The 24,555-nt window shown below is 35.4% G+C and overlaps 2 protein-coding genes across 2 annotated transcripts in view; both read left to right on the top strand.

The window, feature by feature from the left end:
* Positions 1 to 26: 26 nt before the first annotated feature.
* Positions 27 to 11,047, top strand: get3 (guided entry of tail-anchored proteins factor 3, ATPase). The gene is made up of 7 exons (XM_056456500.1): positions 27 to 215; positions 1,932 to 2,079; positions 4,246 to 4,394; positions 6,434 to 6,584; positions 8,041 to 8,148; positions 9,052 to 9,249; positions 10,734 to 11,047. Exons 1-7 carry the CDS (start codon positions 73 to 75, stop codon positions 10,860 to 10,862), a joined length of 1,026 nt encoding a protein of 341 aa, XP_056312475.1. The 5' UTR covers positions 27 to 72; the 3' UTR covers positions 10,863 to 11,047.
* A 9,114-nt stretch (positions 11,048 to 20,161) lies between these two features.
* The window catches only part of best2 (bestrophin 2), a 15,549-nt gene continuing 11,155 nt past the window's right edge, over positions 20,162 to 24,555 (top strand). The window contains exons 1-3 of the mRNA XM_056464985.1: positions 20,162 to 20,353; positions 23,545 to 23,737; positions 23,811 to 23,905. Coding sequence (XP_056320960.1) covers positions 23,586 to 23,737; positions 23,811 to 23,905 — 247 coding nt within the window. The 5' untranslated portion in view covers positions 20,162 to 20,353; positions 23,545 to 23,585. The remainder of the gene's footprint in view (positions 20,354 to 23,544; positions 23,738 to 23,810; positions 23,906 to 24,555) is intronic.

Here is a 24,555-nt window from a genome sequence, read left to right as displayed (position 1 = left end):
TTCCTTGACTGAGCCAAAATGGCGGAGCGTGCAGCTACTGCGTTGGTGTATTCCTATTGACTTGAGCGCAAGATGGCAGCTTCAGTGGAAGACGAGTTTGAGGATGCCCCTGATGTAGAGCCTTTAGAGCCGACGTTAAAGAATATAATAGAGCAGAAATCACTCAAATGGATATTTGTCGGCGGTAAAGGTGGTGTGGGAAAGACGACATGCAGGTGGGTGAATAAATGACGGACTTTTTACTGCTGAGAGGCTGTTAGCTGTCAGTGCTGCTTTAGCTGCTGCACAACATATTAGATTAGTCATTCATACACATTACTGCTTATAAATACAGATTTAAAACACGACGTAAGTCTAAAATCTATGAGCGTATATGTAGGGTTAAAAACCAACAAAACGTATTTAATCTACCTTTCATAAGTCGAAGTAATCATTTCGGATATTTTATTGTAACATTAAACGCTTTTCCTGAGTGAATCGTTGTTTATTCATAATAGTTCATTAATTATTTATTCGGATATAAAGATATGAACGAAAGTAGCTAATGTTAGCCCCTAAACTCTTCTTTCTAACATAAGTGTCATCTGTTGCTGTGTTATCATTATAATATTTGATTTTTCTGGTGTTTTTAAAGGGCAGGATTCAGAAATTGTTTGTTATTAGTTTTTTTTTTTTTTAACAAATTGTTAATCCATTCATTAATTTTCCTTTGGCTTAGTCCCTTATTTATCAGGGGTCGCCACAGCGGAATGAACCATCAACTATTCCGGCATATGTCTTATGCAGTAGATGCCCTTTCAACCACAACCCTGGGAAACACCCATACACACTCACATTCACACACACTCATACGGTAGAGCTGGGCGATTTGGCCTAAAATCGAAATGTTGATTCATTGAACATTTTAACTCAATTACAATTAATGAACGATTATTTTATTTACTTATTATATATATATTTTTTACCCTCATAGTTCAGACAAGTTTTGTACAGTAAATGTGCTTTTTAAAAAGTTTCTTTTTTATTTTTAAATACAGTATTTTTGAATGTAGGGTGCATTACTTTAAAATAACTGAAGTAAACACACTGAAGTAAATACACACTATCTGTTATCTGTGATTATTTATTAAACATCAACGTTAAACATCTGAAATTAAAACACACATTGCCTAAAATGTGGCTTTCCGCACCTCCTACCCTTGTCACCACTACCAAACCGACCAATCACAAAGTTTGTGCTATGCATTGTTGTGATGTGTAGTTACATTTTATTAAAAGGTGCACGGGTATGCGAAGGCTGCGCCACACTGTGTGCTTGGCTAAAGTTTTATATCAGAATAATATTCATTCATTAATTTTCTTTTCGGCTTAGTCCCTTTATTAAGCATGGGTCGCCACAGTGGAATGAACCGCCGTCAGAATAATATAATAAGTATAAATTAGCCTAAACACGGTAGGTAAAGTAATTGAAAAAAATTGACCTAGTAAAAATCGATCGATTATAGATATAGAATATGGTTTTTTCAGTTTACCTATAGCGCACCGTACATCCTTAGACTGTGGAGGAAACCCGCGCCAACATGAGGAGAACATGCAAACTCCACACAGAAATGCCAAATGGCCTAGCTGGTACTCCAACCAGTGACTTTATTGCTGTGAGGCAACCGTGCTAACCACTGAGCCACCATGCCCTCCTAATTGTAAATGACACCCAAATTTAACTTAATATTTGAGTTGCCATTCTAAAGAAAAAATACTGATTTGGCTAAATAAACTCGAACATTTACCATGTAAGTCAATACCATGTTAGAGCTGAACTTGATCATAATATAACATTGATTTCATCTCTGGAAGTGCCTACTGCAGAATGTCATGTACTTGTTCCCGCTTGAATTATTCTAATTTTGAAGCTGATTTTTATGGCGTTGCAGCTGCAGTCTGGCGGTTCAGTTGGCGGCGGTGAGGGAAAGCGTCCTCATCATATCCACAGATCCAGCACACAACATCTCAGACGCCTTCGACCAGAAGTTCTCCAAGGTGCCCACTAAAGTCAAGGGCTACGACAACCTCTTTGCAATGGTACGTTGTTGTTTGTTTTCAGTAAGAACAGTGTGTACACTAAAAACAGCACCATGACATTCACCGTCAATATTCATTCGTTCCATAGTCATGTGAAAAAGTTACCATGAAACAAACTGTGGTGTGTTTTTTAAGGGTTGCCAGGTCCAATAATAAAATCCAGCCTAATAATGAAACAAAATCCACCCATAAGAAATTAAAAATAGCCATTTTTTTGCTTTCCTCTTAGTCTGGTCAGAGTAAATTGCTGGATTTCCACTAGAGTTGAACGATTTTGGAAAAATCTGACATTGCAATATTTAGTTTTTCTGCAATTTTATAAATGAAAAGAGGAATATAATTTCAGAAGATAAATTGAATCTCTCTAATTAGAAAGATTTCATTGATTTAAATGAATCATAATAATTTAAAGTCATATATAAATGCATCAGAGCAAAGATAAAAGTTAAATAGACAGTGCTTTATGGTTTTTTGGCTAGTTTAACCATATTGAGGTACAGAAATTGGACAACTGAATGTAAAATTACATGGTCATTGTTGTATAAATTACTTATAAATAATAATATTTAATGATGTCTTTATCTTTTAATGTTTAATAAGTAATCTAATCCTGCGATGTGACTGGGGAATACACAAATTGCTATAAATGAAATGTTGTGCAGTCTAATTCCCACAAAGGAATCTTCCCTGATATTTTGTGGTAGACATACTTGTAGATACAGAATAAGTGTTGAAGTACTGACTGACGTTCTGCACACCAAACAGCAATTCTAAGTATTTTTTTGTAGTTATGGGCTTAACTGATGGTCATTTAATGTGATGGTTTTACTTGCTTGCTTCCGTTAGTCTTTGGGTTGCCAGGTTTGGATTTCAGGATCAATGTCCATTAAGAAACGATTGCGTTTTTGTTTTGTATTTGCAAGAATTAAAACTTTTCGGCATGTTATGATGTAGCATAAAAAAAGTCCATCGAAATATTGGATAAACAAATTACAAACTACAAAATTTCAACAAAATGTGATTTTTTTTTTTTTTTTTTTTAATTTTTTTTTTTATTTGTCCTGATTTACATTTTTTTTTTTTCTTCTCTGTTTTCTATTTTTTATTTAATATTTACCCTCAACATTTAAATTTGGGTGTGCTTTTTAAAATTATTTTGTTAGATTAGCTCCAGATTTGGCTTCAATACTGACTAATCTAATGTATATGCACTGATATAATATTGTATAGCTTCCTATAGAAAATATTAATCTGATTAAGAGATTTTTGTGGGGTGTACTCATACACTTACTGGCCACTTTATTAGGTACACCAGTCCAACTGCTCGTTAACGCAAATTTCTTATCAGCTCAATGCATTTTGGCATATAGACATGGTCAAGACGATCTGCTGCAGTTCAAACCAAGCATCGGCATAGGGAAGAAAGGTGATTTAAGTGACTTGAAATGTGGCATGGTTGTTGGCGCCAGATGGGCTGGTCTGAGTATTTCAGAAGCTGCTGATCTACTGTGATTTTCATGCACAACCATCTCTAGGCTACAATTCACACAGGCTCACCAAAGTTGGACAATAGAAGATTGGAAAATGCCTGGTCTGCTGAGTCTTGTTTTTCTGCTGCGACATTCAATAACATGAAAGCATGGATTCATCCAATTGAGCATCATGTCAACACCACAGCCTACCTGAGTATTGTTGCTGACCATGTCCATCCCTTTATGACCACAGTGTACTCATCTTCTGATGGCTAGTTCCAGCAGGATATTGCGCCATGTCATAAAGCATCAATTATCTCAGACTGGTTTCTTGAACATGACAATGAGTTCACTGTACTCAAATGGCCTCCACAGTCACCAGAGCTCAATCCAATAGAGCACCTTTGGGATGTGATGGAACCGAAGATTCACATCATGGATGTGCAGCCGACAAATCTGCAGGAACTGCGTGATGCTATCATGTCAATATGCAGCAAAATCTGAGAGGAATATTTCTAGTACCTTGTTGAATCTATGCCACGAAGGATTAAGGCAGTTCTGAAGGCAAAAGGGGGTCCAACCCGGTACTAGTAAGATGTACCTAATAAAGTGGCCAGTGAGTGTGCATGTTGAGCTCTTGTTATGATGTCGTGATGATGACTATGATGGTGATGAAGATTGTGTCTGTCTGCAGGAGATCGACCCCAGTCTGGGTGTGGCGGAGCTGCCGGATGAGTTCTTCGAGGAGGACAACATGCTCAGTATGGGAAAGAAGATGATGCAGGAGGCCATGAGTGCTTTCCCCGGAATTGATGAGGCCATGAGCTACGCAGAGGTCATGAGGTCAGACTCAAAATCACTGCATTTTACTTATTGCACAATGCTTTTCAGGGTTCCCACACTTCTTGAAAGTTCTTGAAAGTACTTCAAACATATGGATTTAAGGCCTGGAAAGTGCTTAAAAACAAACAGGTCTTTGAAAGTGCTGAAATTAACATTGAAATTCAATTTGTTTATGGTGTTATTTCAGCAGTTGTTCTGTGCTCAGGGGCGAATTTCGTGATTTTGGGGCCATAAGCAATTTTAGCCATGGGACCAAAGTTCTGAAATGCACCCTCTCTCCTTTTATTAAAAAAAAAATTATAGTGCTGTTTTTTTTCTTTGTTTAATATATCACTGAATCATCTATTTGACATTTTAAGTTAATGCAATCTCTACATTTTAAGCTATTGGTTACTAAAAATAAAAATAATAAATATATATATTTTATAAATTTGATTGCTGGACTGCTCCATGATGGATATTTTATTTGTTAATATTATTATTACATAACAATACATTATTATAATTTTATTATATTTTATATTTGATTGTATACTAAATAATATTTAATTACATATGGTTAAAAACAATGTCATAAATAGTTTATAGGTATAATTTATACTTCTAGATATTCATTGGGGCCCCCAGACATCCGAGGGCCCTAAGGGGCTGCTTACCTTGCTTATTGGTTAAATCCGCCGCTGACTGTGCTTATGTCAAAAACAGAACTAAAAATGAGAAATTCTTCATTTAAATATTGTAAGTTTAAATCTTGTACAATAAATATGACAAATAATTGACATTTTAATGTCAAAACTTTGTCAGAACTTTACTAAAGTTCTTTCAACATGACTGTTTAAAGAGGGTCTTCATTTGTGTGGGCAATTGGCACATTCAAAACACCATCATTACCCTGACTTTTTAATGTGTATATATTAAGTACAAGTGAAATGTTAAGTACAGTAAGGACTTTCGTGGTGCAACATATGTTGGGAGAATTAAAAAAAAGGTGCTTTATTTGAAATAAATGGTGCTTTAAAAAGTCTTTGAAAGTCCTGGAATCTGGTGGTCATGAAAGAGTGGGAACCCTGTTTATAATCTTGCACTGTTTTTACAAAGCTCATTCGTTCGCTTTGTATGATCATTCATCCTAATGTAGTTTTAGCCTTCTGTTCCTGCATTTGCATTTCAAACAGTCCTTCAATAAAGTGTTGTAGGTCAAGAACGCTTCACAATGAATCAACGTTACAGAGTATTCTTCAAGGAAAAGAAGTATTTGAAACGTTGAAAGGGAAATCTGCCTCATTGTCTTTCACAAAGGACTGAAGATATCGATTTGCATATATAATTAAAAACAACAACAATGTAAAACGCTGGCTGACTTTGGGCTTTTTGTGCAGTATCACGGTTTTACATCTAGATGGCGCTGTTCACTGCTGTTCACTGTTCTGGTCATAAATTCAATAGATTCTCATTTATTTATTTTTTATTTAAACAAATAGATAATAATAATTAAAATAATAAATATTAAATATAAGTAGTCATTATTAATTATTAAATAGTAATAATTGTAATGTAATAATTACCTTGTTGAAATGGTAAAAGTTTTTTTTTATATTTAACATTTTGTTTTATATTATTGTTACTATGCCATTATATTCTATTCTATCGTATTCAAGTGATTACGTCTATTATTATATAATATTTAAATGCATAATATATTCTATTTAATATTTTTTTTTACATGTTTAGTTGTATTTTTAAGTCATTTCATTAATATTAATACAATTTTATTATATACAAACAATAAATATATAAATGTGCATAAATGATTATTTCTGTAATGCTTTGTTTTATTTTATCATGTGTTTTATATTTTCTAACAAAAGTAATTATAACTGATTTATCAAATATCCTGCGTTTGTTTGTTTAAATGTTTTTTTTTATTTATTATTACTCTGATTTGTTTTTGCCATGAAGATAGCCAATGAAGCCGACATCTCATTAAATAAAAGATACAATATGATACTGATAGTCTCATTTTTCTTCCTTTTTTGTAGGTTAGTGAAAGGCATGAATTTCTCAGTGGTGGTGTTTGACACGGCTCCCACAGGACACACTCTGCGTCTGCTCAACTTCCCCACCATCGTGGAGCGAGGTCTGGGACGCCTCATGCAGATCAAGAACCAGATCAGCCCCTTTATCTCACAGGTATCACAGCTGCATTCTGGGAAACTTCGGGTTTGTGACCCAGGACTACAAATCCTTTTTATAATGTACAGTCAAATTTTTTTATTTTTTATTAAAATATTTATTTATTTATTTCATTTATTTATTTATCTTTAATTGTGTAAATATTTCCCAAATTATGTTTAACAGAGCAAGGAATTTTTCACTATTTCCTATAATATTTTTTCTTATTTGTTTTATCTCGGCTAGAATAGAAGCGGTTTAATTTTTTTTAAGATCAATATTATTAGCCCTCTTGAGCTATATATTTTTTTTCAATTGTCTACAGAACAAACCATCATTATACAATGATTTGCCTAATAACCCTGACTTGCCTAATTAACCTAGTGAGGCCTTTAAATGTGACTTTAAGCTGAATACTAGCATCTTGAAAAATATCTAGTCAAATATTATTTACTGTCATCACGGCAAAGATAAAATAAATCAGTTATTAGAAATGAGTTATTAACTATTATGTTTAGAAATGTTGAAGAAAATATTCTCACCGTTAAACAGAAATTGGGGAAGAATATGTAAGAGTTCAAATTTAGCATGAGAACCGATAATTCTGACTTCAGCTGTATAGATTTATGCCAAAAATCATTAAGGTATGTTTATAAAAGTTTGGTGAAAATTATATTGCCAGATATATTGTGAATTTCTTACTGTGGATATATCAAAACTCAGGTTTGGATTAGTAATATGCATTGATAAGCAGTTTATTTGTAAAAAAAAATTAGGCCTTTTTTTTTCCAGTATTTTGATATGAATTTCTTTTAAATCTCAGATTTTATATTGTCATTATAGTCATATCTCAACCATATATTCATATCCTAAAAAGCCACATATTATTGGACGGCTTATATATTTTGCTTTCTGGTGATTTTCTAAAATCAAAATTTCCCAAAATAATTGACTCTAGAGGGGTTGTTCACACAGAATATTTTAGATGCCATGTCCAGTTGAAAGATCTTCAACTTGCACACGCAGGGCTGTTCATCTCTGTCAGTTCCAGAAGAGCCAGTCAGAAGAGCTTGGAAGTGGGGCAACTGTTGCAAGCTTCTGTTTATAGTAAAAAGATGGCATGACTGTTTATTTACATTCATATCATGGCGAAGGAGGTGCTCATTGTGTCCTTGCCCATAAATCCTGAGTTATATGATGTATCTTCAAGTGCGTAGAACGTTTTGTTTTCCTATTTCTAATGGGCCTGTTATTACATCACCTTCATAATATCACACCAAGTGGACCTCATGCCATGCTGTGCTTTTTCAAAACCCATTCCAGAGCCTGTATCCTGTGTTTTTAGTAGCAAAGTCACACTGGGAACTATTGTTATAACACTTTTCTGCCTAGAACTATTTTTACTTGTTATTTATCTCCAGTGTAAATGGGTTTTAATATCAGTTTTAAGTGTAGTTCTGTCAAACTGTTGCAGATGTGTAATATGTTGGGTCTGGGAGACATGAATGCAGATCAGTTGGCGTCCAAACTGGAGGAGACGCTGCCCGTCATCCGCTCCGTCAGCGAGCAGTTCAAGGACCCGGTCAGTGTCCCCACACACAATACCCGATTAAGGGATAGTTCACTCAAAAATGAGACCTTGTCCTCAAATTAGTTCCAAACCCATTTGAGTTTCTGGTAATACTTTTAGTTTAGGTCACAATTCACTGTATTAACAAACCATTAACGAGCTTAATAAACTATTAATTAGCTTTTTATTAATAGTTAGCAAGGTTGAAGATGGGTTTAGGTTTTTAAGATCATACTTTATAAGTACTAATGAACTGTTAGTATCTTAATAATAGCCAGGTAATAAGACTGTAGTTAATATTGAATGAATGAATTGTGACCTATACTAAAGTATTACAGAGTTTTTCTTCTGTTGAACACAAAGGAAGATATTCTGAAGGATGTGGGAAAGCATTGACTTCCATTTTTATTTATTTATTTATTTATTTATTTTTTGGCTATAAAAGTCCTCGGCTGCTCTTTTCCTTATTTATTTTTTTAAAATAAACATTTATTTGAATATTTGCAATGACAAAACAGTGGTATAGGTGTCTCGTGTCGTCATATACAATAATACAGCCATCTATTGTACATTCATCCATCAGCTAGTAGTTTGAGTCTTTTGTGAGGGGTGAATTGAACAAAACCAATAATAATAATAATAATGTTTCAATATACCTTCTCCAAAAAGTCCCACAGAGGATTCCAGATATGCCAGAAGTCATCAGATGCTGCAATGGCTGCTTTTTTTTTTTTTTTTGAACATTCTTCTGAATATCTTGTTTTGTGTTCAACATGAGAATAAAATCAAGTTCAGATCCACTTGAGTGTGACTCAATGATGAGGAAGTGATAATTAGTGAACTGTCCCTTTAAATTGAATTGATGTATTGTAAAACTGCTCCAAATGGCTGAATGTATGTATGTTGTGTGTACAGGAGCAGACGACGTTCATCTGTGTGTGCATTGCGGAGTTTCTGTCTCTGTACGAGACGGAGCGTCTGATTCAGGAACTGGCCAAGTGTCGCATCGACACACACAACATTATAGTCAACCAGCTGGTTTTCCCTGACAACGAGCGGCCCTGTAAGATGTGTGAAGCCCGACACAAGATTCAGTCGAAGTACCTGGACCAGGTGTGTGTGTGAGAGATGGAATTTTAATGTTTGTCTTTTTGGTAAAACATCATCAAGAAGAAATATCACTCCAGCCAGATTATAATGTACCTCTACATTCAGGAGTTTAACACAGAAATGCCCAAAAATTATGATCCTTAACTTTTTTTATTTCTTTTACGTTTCATTTCCTGTCTTTTTTCTTTTCATTTACTTTAATTTTCCATTTCATTTCCTGTTTTTTTCCCATTTTGTTTCATTTCCTTTTCTGTTTCTTTTTCTTTTTCCGTTTTACCATTTAGTTTCTGTTTTATTTCCGTTTCTGTTTCCATTTACTGTTATTTTTCCATTTTGTTTCTTTTCTTTTTTGTTTCATTTCCTTTCCCTTTTTATTTCCTTCATTTTCCTTTTCTTTACTTTCCTGTTTCATTTCCGTTTCATTTCTGTTTCTGTTTTACTTTTCCATTTAATTTCCTTTTCCATTTTGTTTCGTTTGCTATTCTATATTCTTTGCTTTTTCTATTTTGTTTCCTTTTCCTGTTTGTTTTTCATTTCCTGTTCCGTTTCTGTTTTGTTTCCTTTTTACTTTTGTTTCTTTTTCCATTTCCTGTTTTTTTCTGTTTCGTTTCCTTCGTTTTCCTTTTTTCTTTCTCTATTTCATTTCCTTTTCCTGTTCTCATTTCAGTTTGTTTCCTTTATATTCCTTTTCTTTTTCCATTACATTTACTTTTACTGTTTTATTTCCTTTTTTCTTTCTTTTTTCTTTTCATTTGCTTTTCTTTCTTTTCTATTTCCTACCTTTGTTTCCTTTTTGTTCTATATATTTTTTCTGCTTCCTCTTTCTTTTTTTAATACATTTTTTCTTAATTTTCCTGTTCACATTCCTTTATTTCTGTTTTATTTTGTCTTTTTTTCTTTACATTTTTATTAACTTTATTTTCCAACTCATTCAATGCTTTTTCCTATTCCTTAGTTTTCTTTAACATATATATTTTTCTTCCCTTTTTTTCTTCCTCTTCTTTAATGACTTTCCATAATATTTTTCCTTATTCCTTTCTGCCCTCCATTTTCCTTGTACGTGCCTACTTATTTCAATATCTTATCTTTTCCTGCCCGAATTTTCCATCACACACTTCATTTCCTTTTTCTTGTCCCACTTCTTCTTTTAATTAATATTTTTCTCTTACTCTATCCTTCTCTTTTTCCTCTTTACTATTGTTTTGTCTTTGCCTCCTTTTTCTGTCACTTTCCTCTTTCCACCTACCTCTCATCTGCCTTTTTTCATTCTTTTTTCCCATTCCAGTCCTTTTTGTGTCAGCTGTTAATATATTGTGCCGATAGAAGGATACAATCTGTTTTTTCTCCTAGTAAATATTGAAGTATTGTTGATATTTATTTATTTTTATTTATGGTTAATGTTTTATTGTCTAACTCTGTGAATTCAGGCTAAATAATCTCTCTTTCTCTAATTACACTCTTTCTCTCATTCTCTTTTTCTCTCTCAGATGGAGGATTTATATGAAGATTTCCACATAGTAAAGTTGCCACTGCTGCCTCACGAGGTTCGAGGAGCTGACAAGGTCAACACTTTCTCCAAGCAGCTGCTGGAGCCCTACAGTCCTCCCAAAAAGTGACTTAAACCATTCCCACGGATCAAACACGCACACCTCTTCTACACTCACACACACCCACTGTCTCTCTACTCTCTGGTTTTCAGCTCCTGCGTTAATTGACGCCGCTCCAGTGATCCGTAATGAATGTCAGTGGAGATTTAAAGGGACAGTTCAACCAAATAAAATGAATATTTACTCTCCCTCAAGTGCTTGCAAACATTTATGAGCTTCTTTCCATTGAACAGAAAAGAAGATATTTTGAAGAATGTTGAAAGCCAGTAACCATTGACTTCTAAAGTAGGAAAAGCAAATGGAAGGTGATGGTTACAATTATTAACACTATTTACTCTCTCTCAAGTGCTTAGGAAGGAAGATGCATAGGAAGATGCATAGGAAGATGTTTTGAACAATGTTGAAAACCGGTAACCATTGACTTCAATAGTAGAGAAATGGAAGTTAATGGTTACAACATCCATCAACACTATTTACTCTGCCTCAAGTGCTTGCAATTATTTAAGAGCTTCTTTCTTCCGTTGAGGACAGAAGTAGATATTTTGGAGAATGTTGAAAACTGGTAACTAATGACTTCCATAGTAGGAAAAACTAATGGAAGTTAATGGTTACAAAATTCATCAAAACCATCTACTCTGCCTCAAGTAGTTGCAAACATTTATGAGCTTTTTATTTTCTCTGTTGAACTCAAAAGAACATATTTTGAACAATGTTGAAAACCGGTAACCATTGAGATCCATAGTAAGAAAAACAAATGGAAATTAATGGTTACAACATTCATCAACACAATCTACTCTCCCTCAAGTGCTCGCAAACATTTATGAGCCTCTTTCTTCAATTGAACACAAGAGAAGACATTTTTGAAGAATGTCCCGGTAACCATTGACTTCCATAGTAAGAAAAGCAAATGGAAACGAATGGTTACAGCATTAATCAATGCTGTCTATGCTCCCTCAAATGCTTGCAAACATTTAAGAGCTTCTTTCTTCCTTTGAACTCAAAAGGAGATATTTTGAATAATATTGAAAACCGGTAACCATTGACTCCCATAGTTGGAAAATCTAATGGAAGTTAATGGTTACAGCATTAATGAACACTATTTAGTCTCCCTCAAGTGCTTGCAAACATTTTTGAGCTTTTTTCTTCCATTGAGCCCAAAGGAAGATATTTTGAAGAATGTTGAGAACCGGTAACAATTGCCTTCCATTGTAGGAAAACAAATGGAAGTTAATGGTTCCAACATTCATCAAAATATCTTATTTTTGTGTTCAACAGAATATAGAAACTTTAAATATGTTTTGATCAAGTGGAGGATGAGTTAATAATGATAGAATACTCATTTTTGGGTTAACTGTCCCTTTAAATGGCCTGTTTAGTAACACACATGATGTTTGTTGCTTTATGATGACGGTGTTTGTATTTAAGCGTTAGAAAACACTCATTACTTTTGTGTGTTCAAGGAAGGGCATCAAATTGATATGAATTCAGCGATTAAACATCAGTGTACATGGTCTCTAGTTCAGATTAATCTGATTTAGGATCAGTAAAAGACACCATATACCTGTGATTCAGATTCTACTCTGCGTTAATCGACTTTACTTTGGATTTCAGACTGTAGTGTTGTTAGTTGAGAGGGTCCAAACTTAAAGGGAGAGTTCACCCAAAAATGAAAATCCAGTCATTTACTCATCCTTCGCTTGTTTAAAACCTATATGAGATTCTCTCCTCTGTTAAACACAAAAGAAGATAATTTGAAGAATGTTGGCACTTATTGACTTTAATAGTGCTTTATTCTACTATGAAAGTCAATAGGTGTCAACATTCTTTAAAATATCTTCTTTTGTGTTCAACAAAATCTCATAAAGGATTAAAGGAAGAGTAAACGATGAGGTAATTTGTAGTATTTGGGTGAACTATCCCTTTTAATGGGCATAACTAATATTTTAGTGAGTCATTTAAGAGAATTAGTTCACCCAAAAATGTCCAATTGACATTTATTTACCTGTTTTATTCTTTTATAATGCAAAATGAGAGATATTTTGAAGAATGTTATGTGAAAATTCGGACAAAATTGATCTTTTTGTTGCATTAGATGAAAATGGATTGCAAAAAATTAGTAAATAATGCCTAAAACACCTTTTTTTGGGGATGAACTGTTCTTTTAAACTCAGATTTATTTAACTTCTCTTCGCAGTGCATCAGTTGTAATTACCATGTACAAATGTTGTGATTTCAAGATATCTAATTTAATTTTTTTGCAGGATAAGTGACGTATTTATATAGACTTCTAAAATGATTTCTGTTCAGATCTTACAGCTTCTATCACATTTATTTGGGAGATTTAGTTCTTCATCTCAGCTCTTCTTCTGGTTGTTTGGCTGTGATGTCCGCATGCATCAAAACACAGGTACAAACTCCTACAAGGAGATCAGAAGCTCATTTAAACACTGCAGGACACTGTCAATGCTATACTCGACATTACATGTGTTTTCTTGCTTTTTATTATCCTGTGGTTTCATGGCTTAAAGTAAGAGCTCACAATTATAGACAGAGCCATTTCCATAATTCATTAGTCATCAGTCAGTTTTCTTAAGGTTTTGTTTTCTTATAACTTGTTACTGCCTTTACAAATTTGGCTTCTTTTTGTAGAAGCGCACCAAGTTTCAAAGCAAATAAACTCTCCTCCATTCTACTGCAGCAGCTGTTTCTGTACACTTATTTACTACAGTTGTTTTACATAGTATCATCTAAACCAGTGTTTCTCAACCACGTTCATGCAGGACCACATTTCTCCTGTCTTCTTAACCAGACATGCCTGATTCAGATCATCAGCTCATTAGCAGAGACTGATAGACTTGTAATGGGTGTGACAGACAAAGGAGACATCTAAATCATGCAGTGCTGGTGGTCCTCCAGGAACATGGTTGAGAAACACTAATCTCAAACACATTCAGTTCAATTCAAGTTTATTTGTATAGTGCTTTTTACAGTTATTATTGTTTCAAGGCAGATTTACAAAAGGTGCAAATACAAGCACACACATATTTAATGCAATTTCATTTAGAGAGATTATTAATTTATTTAAAATACAGGAACTTTTGTATTTTCTGTGGAAAAATATCTGTGTGAAATCAAAATTTACATGTTATTCTTGTTATTCAGCATTCTAATATTGTATATTTTTGACGATTCAGCAATGGTATTCTTAGCCACGCCTCTTTTACCATTAGTTTGCTATGAGGGAATGATGTGCAATAAGAAAGCTCCGCCCCTTACTCAATATTCCATTTCAGTCGTAAAAGGGGTCCTATTATGCAGAAATCACTTTTATATGAGGTTAAACTCCGTTGTGTGGCAGCAGTCTGTGAATATAAGCAGCTTCTAATGCTAAACATTTATTATTTTATTTTTTTATAATCACACTTGATAAAAACAGCCTGCAGAAACACTTTGATTGATATTCTCCGTTTGTATGTGTCAACAGAGGGGGAAAGCCCCACCCATTAATGACTGTCTCTCCCTCATTAGCATATTAAGTTAGTCTTGTTTTTGAATCTGCCACTATGCTGATGCATAGGCATCTGCAGCTCCGCCTGCTTTTGAAAAGAGCACAAACACAATTGAATTTAAAGCGACAGTCACCAAAATGGCGCAACTAGGATCAAAGCTTAAAAGGGGCAGATTCAAAGAGTTATAAGTAGGCCCAAATCTACTCACGCAGAATTCTGCAGATTTTTAGCCCATCATTGATTCTGTGTAGTTACTTGTGTAAATGTGTGTAAATTTATATTTATTTAGTTTTTAAATTAATGTCAGTAATATTATTGACTAATATGAAAATGTTAATATAATTTATTCACAAAAAGTGTAAAGTAGTATTTTCTGTCTTTTAGTGGATATATTATATGAGAGACTTGCTTTGTTTACCAAACAAAGTGGATCTAATTGGATTTGCATTGTAAACATTAAATACAAGTTAAAAAGGTATTACTCTTTAGTTACATTAAGGTTTTAGTTATGAAACTCCCAAAATCATTCTGCATAAATCCGCTGATTTTTAACTAAATTCTGCACAGAAAAAGCCAAAAATGTCCACAGATTCTTTCTGGCCATAGTTATAAGACATTATTTGTGGGGTATTTTGAGCTAAAACTTCACATACACACGCATTAGAGACTTATTTTACATCTTAAAAACTTAGTTTTATATCATAAAAATGGCCGTAATAGGTCAGTTTGTTCTAAAATAAAGGTGTCTGCAATTTCCACTTCACGCAGACTTTAAGTATTTTCAAGAACTTGTCAAAAACAAAGGTCGTCAAATAAAATAATTTACCACTATAATGAATATAAACCCCCTTTTATTTTATTTTATGCCCCCCAAAAATCTCTAAATGTCAATATAGTTATGTTTGAGTAAACATAGGGTTTGTGTTATTCTGTGTAAGCTGTTGATGAAGTTTCTACAAACAATAAAATAAAAATATTTTTATTGTATTTTTTTTATTATATTTTTGTTGCATAAAAAGTAGTTATCTTGTCAGACATTTATTATATTCATTTCTAGTAGACACAATTCCAGTGCTTTAACATCAGAAGAGTTAAGAACTCAATATTTGGTGGAATACGTTTTCAATAACAACTGAAAACATTCGATAGATAGAGATAGATAGATAGATTATATGCTAGATAGATTATATGTGCCACTCCTGTCAGGAGACTGAGGCTACAATTCACACAGGCTCACCAAAATTGGACACTAGAAGATTGGAAAAACAATACCTGATCTGATGAGTCTCGATTTCTGCTGCAACATTCGGATGGTCGGGTCAGAATTTGACGTCAACAACATGAAAGCAAGGATCCATTCTGCCTTGTATCAATGGTTCAGGCTGGTGGTAGTGGTGTAATGGTGTAGGGGATTTTTTTGGCACACTTTGGACCCAGTTGTACCAATTGAGCATTGTGTCAACACCAAAGCCTACCTGAGTATTGTTTCTGACCATGTCTATCCCTTTATAACCACAGTGTACACATCTTCTGATAACGCAGGATAACCCGCTCCATGTCATGAAGCATGAATCATCTCAGACTGGTTTCCTAAACATGACAATGAGTTACTCAAATGGCCTCCACAGTCACCAGATGTCAATCCAATAGAGTATCTTTGGGATGTGGTGGAACGGGAGATTCGCATCATGGATGTGCAACCAACAAATCTGCAGCAACTACATGATGCTATCATGTCAATATGGACCAAAACCTCTGAGGAATATTTCCAGTACCTTGTTGAATCTTTGCCATGAAGGATTGAGGCAGTTCTGAAGGCAAAAGGGCGTCCAACCCGGTACTAGTAAGGTGTACCTAATACAGTGGCCGGTGAGTGTACATGTTCATTAATAAAATACATTGTGTCACTGAATATTCGTAATTTGAACAGGCTATGTTTCATATCACATAGAACTGACTGACATGGAAAATGTTTTCATTGCTGTATTTCATTCGGAATTAACAAGTTTTTCCCCTTAAAGCACCGAGAGCTCAGTCTGGAGGCACATGTTGGCACGTTTTCTCTATTTTGCAGATTTTTCGAGGGCACCTTTCATCCTTGACCCGAACCGGCACAAACAAACCTCCTGCAGAGCCAGGACAATGCTTAATGTCACAGGTATCCAGAAGTTTACAAGACAATCCAGACTTACCCTCATTGAGGATTCCCAGACATGCTTTCAGAAGGCTTTCACTCATCTACATTTACAGTAAGTTGAGTCTATGTTGTGCATTAATGCATTAGTGTTTAACTTTCTGAATGTGTGTGTGTGTGTGTGTGTGTGTGTCTGACTGTCGCTCTGTATCCGTCAGGTCTGTGAGGCGCAGTGGGAGTTTTCACTAATGAACGTTTATCCTGGGGGGCTCCACGCACCAATGCAGTGGACATTTACTACATCAGAGACTGCTGGGTAATTACTGACTCCATGCAATACCAGCAACAATGAGGATTTGGGGACACCGGGGCCGCTTGTCACGCTTTCAGTCTGGTGGATGTTTGTGCTTTTAAAGTATACATGAAATCAAAACTAACCATCTTGATTTAGTCCGCTTTCATTGCTAGATTTGAGATAAACAATTCATCTCTGCATGTCGTTAAGACAAATAAAATAGTTTGCCCTTGTAAAGTTTAATTGAAATCTGAAAGTGACTTCCTGTTAGTTTTCAGTTGAATTCTCAGTTAAATTCTTTCTGGTAGGCTCAGAAGGCTGTTATCATCCATCCACATGGTTAATCAGCTATATTAATAGAGAGCACTCCAGATCCAAATCTGTTTTTAACATTACTGTGATGGTTGGATTTAAGGTTGGGGTAGGGGTAGAAATAATAAAATACAATTTATGTGTAATTTAAAGAGCCCATATTATGGGTTTTTGAAAATGCCCTTCCATGTAGTGTGTCACACAGCTCTAAGTGAAGTGAAATATCCAGCTAAGGCTTAAATCTGTAAGTGTACAGTGTTTAAAACTATTGATTCATCTATAAAAGAGTCGACTCATAGTGCTTCAAACGAGTCGTCTTGATAACGAGTCATTAGGTGTTTCCCGATGATGCAGCTACGAAACACAAGTAGTTGCACGCGCAAACCCGGGAGATTTGAAACCTGCGGCCCCGCCCACTAACAGAAAAAAAAGTCTCACACACACACAGAGACACACACAGACACCGGTCGAATGAAGTCACGCTGTGCAGATGGATATTATTGAGTCTAATTAAAGAGGAAACCTCAGCATTATAGCCCAGCCTTGAGCAGTTCTGAGTGCTTCTGAAAACTATATGCTTTCAAAGAAGACTTCTTCAGTTTGTTAAAGGAAGGATCAGTATAGACTGTCAGAACATGGATCAGTGCATCATGAATCAGTTTCTACCCCCATTTCACAAGTGTAAGTAAATGCGATTAAAATTGTTGCCTCGTTTACTCTATCTTGCAAATTATGTATTTAGTTGTGTTTTGTTACTTGTAACCGCGTGTACTGTATCAGGTTAACTCTTTATATTCTCATATCGCATGTAAAGCCACGTTGAAAACGTGACGCGTGCCGCTTTGATTACGGATCGTCAGCTGTTTACACACATGCAACGGACAAGTTTCAAAATATTTCAGCTCAATATTATTGTCTCCTCGTGTGTGTAACGCACGGGTATTCGCGGATATAACTGAGCGCCGCGCCGCGCCCTCTCTATTCAGCCGCTCCTCTATGGACGCGCCGGCCCTCTGTGTGTGTGTGTGTGTCTCCTCATGTGTGTAACGCACGGGTATTCGCGGATATAACTGAGCGCCGCGCCCTCTCTATTCAGCCGGTCCTCTATGGACGCGCAGGCCCTGTGTGTGTGTGTGTGTGTGTGTGTGTGTGTGTGTGTGTGCGTGTGTGTGTGTGTGTGTGTGCGTGTGTGTGTGAAAAGAGCAAGAAGACTGTGACCTCCTCGCCAGTTCTTGGACTTTTTGCTCAATAAAATAGTTAGTCGTCAGTATTTTCTAGTCCATCGTCTGTTTACACATTCACCCACTGGCAGCCAAAATCCACTGTGAAGCGTGTATGCACTGTGACTACTTTTATATTGTTGATTAGCAGCTGGGCATTTCACTCTCGCGCTGAAGCCTTGTCCGTGTCGACCAATCGCAGCAGGCTGTCATCAGTCCAATCAGCGCAGATTAGCTTCGCGCTGAGGAGGGGTTTGGGAACAAATGAATCGCTGAACGATTCATATGGGAGTCGCTGGTATAATTAGGTAAAAATAAATGCAGATTATAAGACCATCAAAGTGTTTTTTGACCTTGCATGCATATTAGACTGTTGTTGGAGACCTTTACAACCTAAATATGACCCTATTTCATGTATAATATGGGCTCTTTAATATAAAATAATAAAAAATACTATAAATAATTCTTGTTAACCACAGCTGTATGTGATTTATAGCTGATTAACCATGTGGATGGATGATCGCATGAGCGCAGAAGGCCCCTACTGGCCCATATCTATCATCTAATAACCACCTGATAACCACCTGATAACCAGCTGATAACCACTAATAACCATAACCACTGATAACCACCAACGTCCATTCAATCAAGTGAAAACATTGGAATCGGCTGGTCTTTCTATATTCGATGTAACAGAGTTGACCAAAATGTTAAGAGACACAAAATGTATTTTTTATTAACAGAATTTCAGATGCTTCATGTAAATGTTTATTTAATTTAGTAGAACAAACAAACAAACAAATGTGCAAATTAAGCTTGGCCTATTGACCTTATTCTTTAATGCGGAAGTGTGCGCGTTTTTGCGATTGTTTTAGAAGTTCCGATTCAGTCTCCTATGGGAGAAATGACTAGGAACAATAAATGGCAGAAAACGGTCAAACTACTTACTCCACAAACAAGTGTTTCCATGACAATACAGACAAAGTAGAATAATATAATTAGAAAATATCAGTTTGCAACACCAAGCAGCAAAACGAGCTGTTTTTAACCTTTAAAAATGAATGGAAGTGAATGAGACCGGAAGTCTCGAGCCAAAATGATTCAAATGGCTGCGCCCACTCGTACGCGGAGAATAAGGTGAATAGGTTAAAATTAAAATAACAAATGAAATAAAATAAATGTCCCTTAATACACATACGAACATTATTTTTTTTAATGTAACTTGATAAAATTTGTGTTGTTCAAAGCTGAAGTTTTTGAAAAACACGGTAAAAGGTTTATCTTGAGGATGCAAAATATTAATATACATCAAATCAAAATATAAATGCATAATATTTCCCAAATTATGTTTAACAGAGCAAGGAATTTTTCGCAGTATTTCCTATAATATTTTTTCTCCTGGAGAAAGTCTTATTTGTTTTATTTCGGTTAGAATAAAAGCAGTTTTTAATTTTTGTAAAACCATTTGAAGGTCAAAATTATTAGCCCCTTTAAGCTATTTTATTTTTCAGATCAGTCTTCAGAACAAACCATCGTTATATAATGACTTGCCTAATTACTATAACTTGCCTAATTAACCTAGTTAAGCCTTTAAATGTCACTTTAAGCTGAATACTAGCATCTCGAAGAATATCTAGTCTAATATTATTTACTGTCATCATGGCAAAGATAAAAGAAATCAGTTATTAGAAATGAGTTATTAAAACTATTATGTTTAGATATGTGCTGAGAAAATCTTCTCTCCGTTAAACAGAAATTGGGGAACAAAATATATACAGGGGGGCTCATAATTCTGACTTCAACTGTGTATTAATCCTCTGAATTTCAGTGTGTTCGTGATGCAGAGATGATGTCCCTCCTCCTGACGAAGGAGGTGCGTTTGACACCACTTAAAAACTTCAGGCTCCTCATGGATCAAATCCCACACACAAACACACGCACCGTCTCTCTGAACACACAACATGGCGCGATCATCCTGCGAAAAAAACATGCAGAGGAATAATTCACTCCTCTAAACCTCAGCAGGAAAGGTAAGAACATTCACAGTTTCAGTCATAATGTGTGTTTACATGAAATTCACTGAAGAGAGGGATTCATGGTTAAGAATATGGAAGTGTGTTGTAATTTGTGAATCAGACTATATAGTGAACGTGCATCAGAGTTAGCTTCTTGTATGTTCTTGTTCAGAGCACATGCGAAAAATAAACGTGGAAAAATAAGCACCTGTGGGCAGTTCAGCATGTTTTTCCCGTAATAGGTGTGTGTGCGTATACAGAGAATACCCTCATTTACCTGTTTCTGTATTTTAGATGACAAAGCATGTGCTTGGTGGGATCTGCAGCAGGATTTTAGACACTGACAAAAGCACAACTGAGCTTTATACATGAAAACTCATAATAAATAGTGAAAAATAGGCAGCTTCCCAAACTTGTCAAGCTGTTCTGGCAAATTCTGACTTAAAGTTAAAGTTCAAGGGGCGGCACAGTGGCTCAGTGGTTAGCACTGTCCCCTTACAGCAAGAAGGTCGCTGGTTCGAGGCCTGGCTGGGTCACTTGGCATGTCTGTGTGAAGTTTGCATGTTCTCCCCGTGTTGGCGTGGGTTCCCTCCGGGTGCTCCGGTTTCCCCCACAGCCCAAAAACATGCGCTTTAGGTGTATTGGAAAGGCTAAATTGTCCTAGTGAATGAGTGTGTATGGATGTTTCCCAGTGATGGTGTAAGGAATGTTTTTTTTGACTACAGTGGTTCGATAGGTTGCTGATGGAAGAGTATCCGCTGAGTAAAACATATGCTGGATAAGTTGGCGGTTCATTCCACTGTGGCGACCCCTGATTAATAACGGGACTAAGCCGAAAAGAAAATGAATGAATGAATTAGTGAGCTGTTGGACTGAAAAATAGGCAGCATCCTAAACATAAAATACAGTCAAGACAGAAATTATTCACATACAGTTGAAGTCAGATTTATTAGCCCCTGAATTATTAGCCCCCTGTTTATTTTTTCCCCTATTTTCCCCAACACATTTCTAAACATAATAGTGTTAATAACTCATCTCTAATAACTGATTTATTTTATCTTTGCCATGATGACAGTAAATAATATTTGACTAGATATTTTTCAAGACACTTCTATACAGCTTAAAGAGACATTTAAAGGATTAACTAGGTTAATTAGGTTAACTAGGCAGGTTAGGGTAATTAGGCAAGTAATTATATATCGATGGTTTGTTCTGTAGACCAGTGTTTCCCAACCCTGTTCCTGAAGGCACACCAACAGTACACATTTTCAATGTCTCCCTAATCAAACACACCTGAATCACCTAATTAGAACATAAGAAGAGACTCCAAAACCTGAAGTTAATTAGTCAGGTAAGGGAGACATCCAAAATATGTACTGTTGGTGTGCCTCCAGGAAAAGGGTTGGGAAACACTGCTGTAGACTATCGAAACAAATATAGCTTAAAGGGGCTAATAATTTTGACCTTAAAATGTTTTTAAAAAAATCAAAACTGCTTTTATTCTAGCCGAAATAAAACAAATACAACTTTTTCCAGAAGAAAAAATATTATTAGACATACTGTGAAAATTTCCTTGCTCTGTTAAACATCATTTGGGAAATATTTAAAAAAAGACAAAATAATTCAAAGGGGGGCTAATAATTCTGACTTCAACTGTACGTGTAAAATCCTGATTTAAAGTTTTTGTTCTAATGTAAATAAAAGCTGAGCAGTATAGATATTTTTCTCAGTTCCTCTTATATATATCATCTTATTTTCTTTTAGGAGAAGCCTGTGTCATTTCTGACAAAAAAAAAAAACTTACTGGTTGAATTAAAGGTCTTGTGTAGTGCTTTAAATATGTCTCATTCATTCATTCATTCATTCATTCATTCATTCATTCATTCATTCATTCATTCATTCATATTCTTTTCAGCTTAATCCCTTTATTAACCTGCGGTGAACCACCAACTTATCCAGCACACGTTTTACACTGTGGATGCCCTTCCAGCTGCAACCCATCTCTGGGAAACATCCATACACACTCATTCACACACATACACTATAGACAATTTAGCTTACTCAATTCACCTGTACCGCATGTCTTTGGACTGTGGGGGAAACCGGAGCACCCGAAGGAAACCCACACGAACGCGGGGAAAACATGCAAACTCTATACAGAAACGGCAACTGACCCAGCCAAAGCTCGAACCAGCGACCTTCTTCCTGTGAGGCGACAGCACTACCTACTGCGCCACTGCGTCACCAATATGTATTTTTGTAAAATTATTTCCCATAATAAATAATAATAAATAAAATAAATTCCCGCTATGAATGACTGTTTTTTTTTTTGTATTGTGACACAGAGAAACGTAATATAGAATGAGAAAATAGTGGGCGTGGCTTGTTTTTTTTCTACTGCGAGCTGATTGGATGTAGTTAAGTAGGTAATTCATTCAGAATAATGGGGGAAAGGGTTTGGGCAGAGTTATTACAGACTAACAGACTCCTCCTGCTCACCATTTCTGTTTGTTGTCAGTATGGAGGGGCATGGTTTAAGTCAGATTTCAATGAAACATTACAAGGACAAATAGTTCATTTTTTCGCACAGATGCACAAATCGAGCAATGTGAGCTGACTAAATTGATACAGTTAGTTTTGATTTCATGGGGAATTTAACATGCATGCCAGTTCGTTTTTTTGGCGTTTTCATGTGGACGGAGACTTTCTTTTAAAAACGAAAGTGGCTCCATTTATAAAAATACCTGTGTACGTGTGGACATGGCCTACCCTTTTTACGCTGAAACTAATTATCAACTGTAAAAAATACAAATTGTACCTCTTTCCAATAGAGAAATCCACCAACAATCGAGAATGCATGATCATATGCTGTCATGGCTTTGCGATCAAAAAATGTCATTATAATGTAAGTCAATTGGGCAAAAACAGCCACGAACACAATGAAAGGGTAGTCAATTTGCATGTATTGTTGAGCAAAGCAAATTTTCAAAGCAATTTTCCAAAATATGTGTCAAAATAAGATTCATCACCAAAAATCATTCCATTTGCTGAAACACAGGGAAAGTTGTGACCAAAGAAAGACTCAAAATCAGAGTGAATGAAAACATCCCCAACAGGGATAACACAAGGGTTAAATCATCTAAAAAGTGACTGTTCTCACTGTGTTGTGCTTCATTAATCCTCTCTCTAGGCTTTGTTTTGTCCAGTAATGACCGGTTGAGTTCATTTGGGCCGTCAGCGAAGCGTAATGACAGTCACGTACACCGCCAGAGTAGCCAACGCTCGCTTCTGCGGCTTCTCCAAACTCCTGCTGGCCTGGAAGGGAAGCATCTATAAAGTGCTTTACAAAGAGTTTCTGGCCTTCTTCGCCATGTACACGGCCATCAGCATCACATACAGGTGCGTGAATGTGTTAATGTCACGTCTTTCATCGCTTACTTGTGTTTTAATTTTGACATTTACATTCTTACAGATTCTTCCTTGTGGACGGTCAGAAGAGATACTTTGAAAAGCTTTCCATTTACTGCAACAACTACGCCAGCCTCATCCCAATGTCTTTTGTGTTAGGTATACATAAATTAATGAATCCATTGATTGAACGAATGTATTTATGCATAAATAAATAATAAAAACACACCTCCTGAATTATTAGTCCCCCTTTATATTTGTTTCCCCAATTTCTAGATATTTTTCAAGATGCTAGTATTCAGCTTAAAGTGACATTTAAAGGCTTTACTAGGTTAATTAGGCAAGTTAGGGTAATTAGGCAAGTCATTGTATAATGATGGTTTGTTCTGTAGACTATTGGAAAAAATATAGCTTAAGGGGGCTAATAATATTGACCTTAAAATGGCTTTTTAAAAAGAAACAGAAACTGCTTTTATTCTAGCCAAAATAAAACAAATAAGACTTTCTCCAGAAGAAAAAATATTATAGGAGATACTGTCAAAAATTCCTTATTGCTTATTCCTGTGTTAATCATCATTTGGAAAATATTTGAAAAAGAGAAATACAGGAATTTACAGGAGGGCTAATGAGTCTTACATGAACCCTATATATCCCTGATTTCTGTTATTCTTTTATATTTATCAGTTCTGATTTCTGTTTCTCTGAATTTTAACTTCTACTTCAGACTTTCATATAACTTTGAGTTTAAAATACAATTGATTTTTACACTTTGTTTATTGTAATTTTGAGGTTTTCACTTAGTGATCTGA

The sequence above is a fragment of the Danio aesculapii genome, chromosome 1 (assembly GCF_903798145.1).
Source record: "Danio aesculapii chromosome 1, fDanAes4.1, whole genome shotgun sequence".
In the NCBI taxonomy this organism is placed as follows: Eukaryota; Metazoa; Chordata; class Actinopteri; order Cypriniformes; family Danionidae; genus Danio; species Danio aesculapii.
This window is presented reverse-complemented; position numbering and strand designations above follow the sequence as displayed.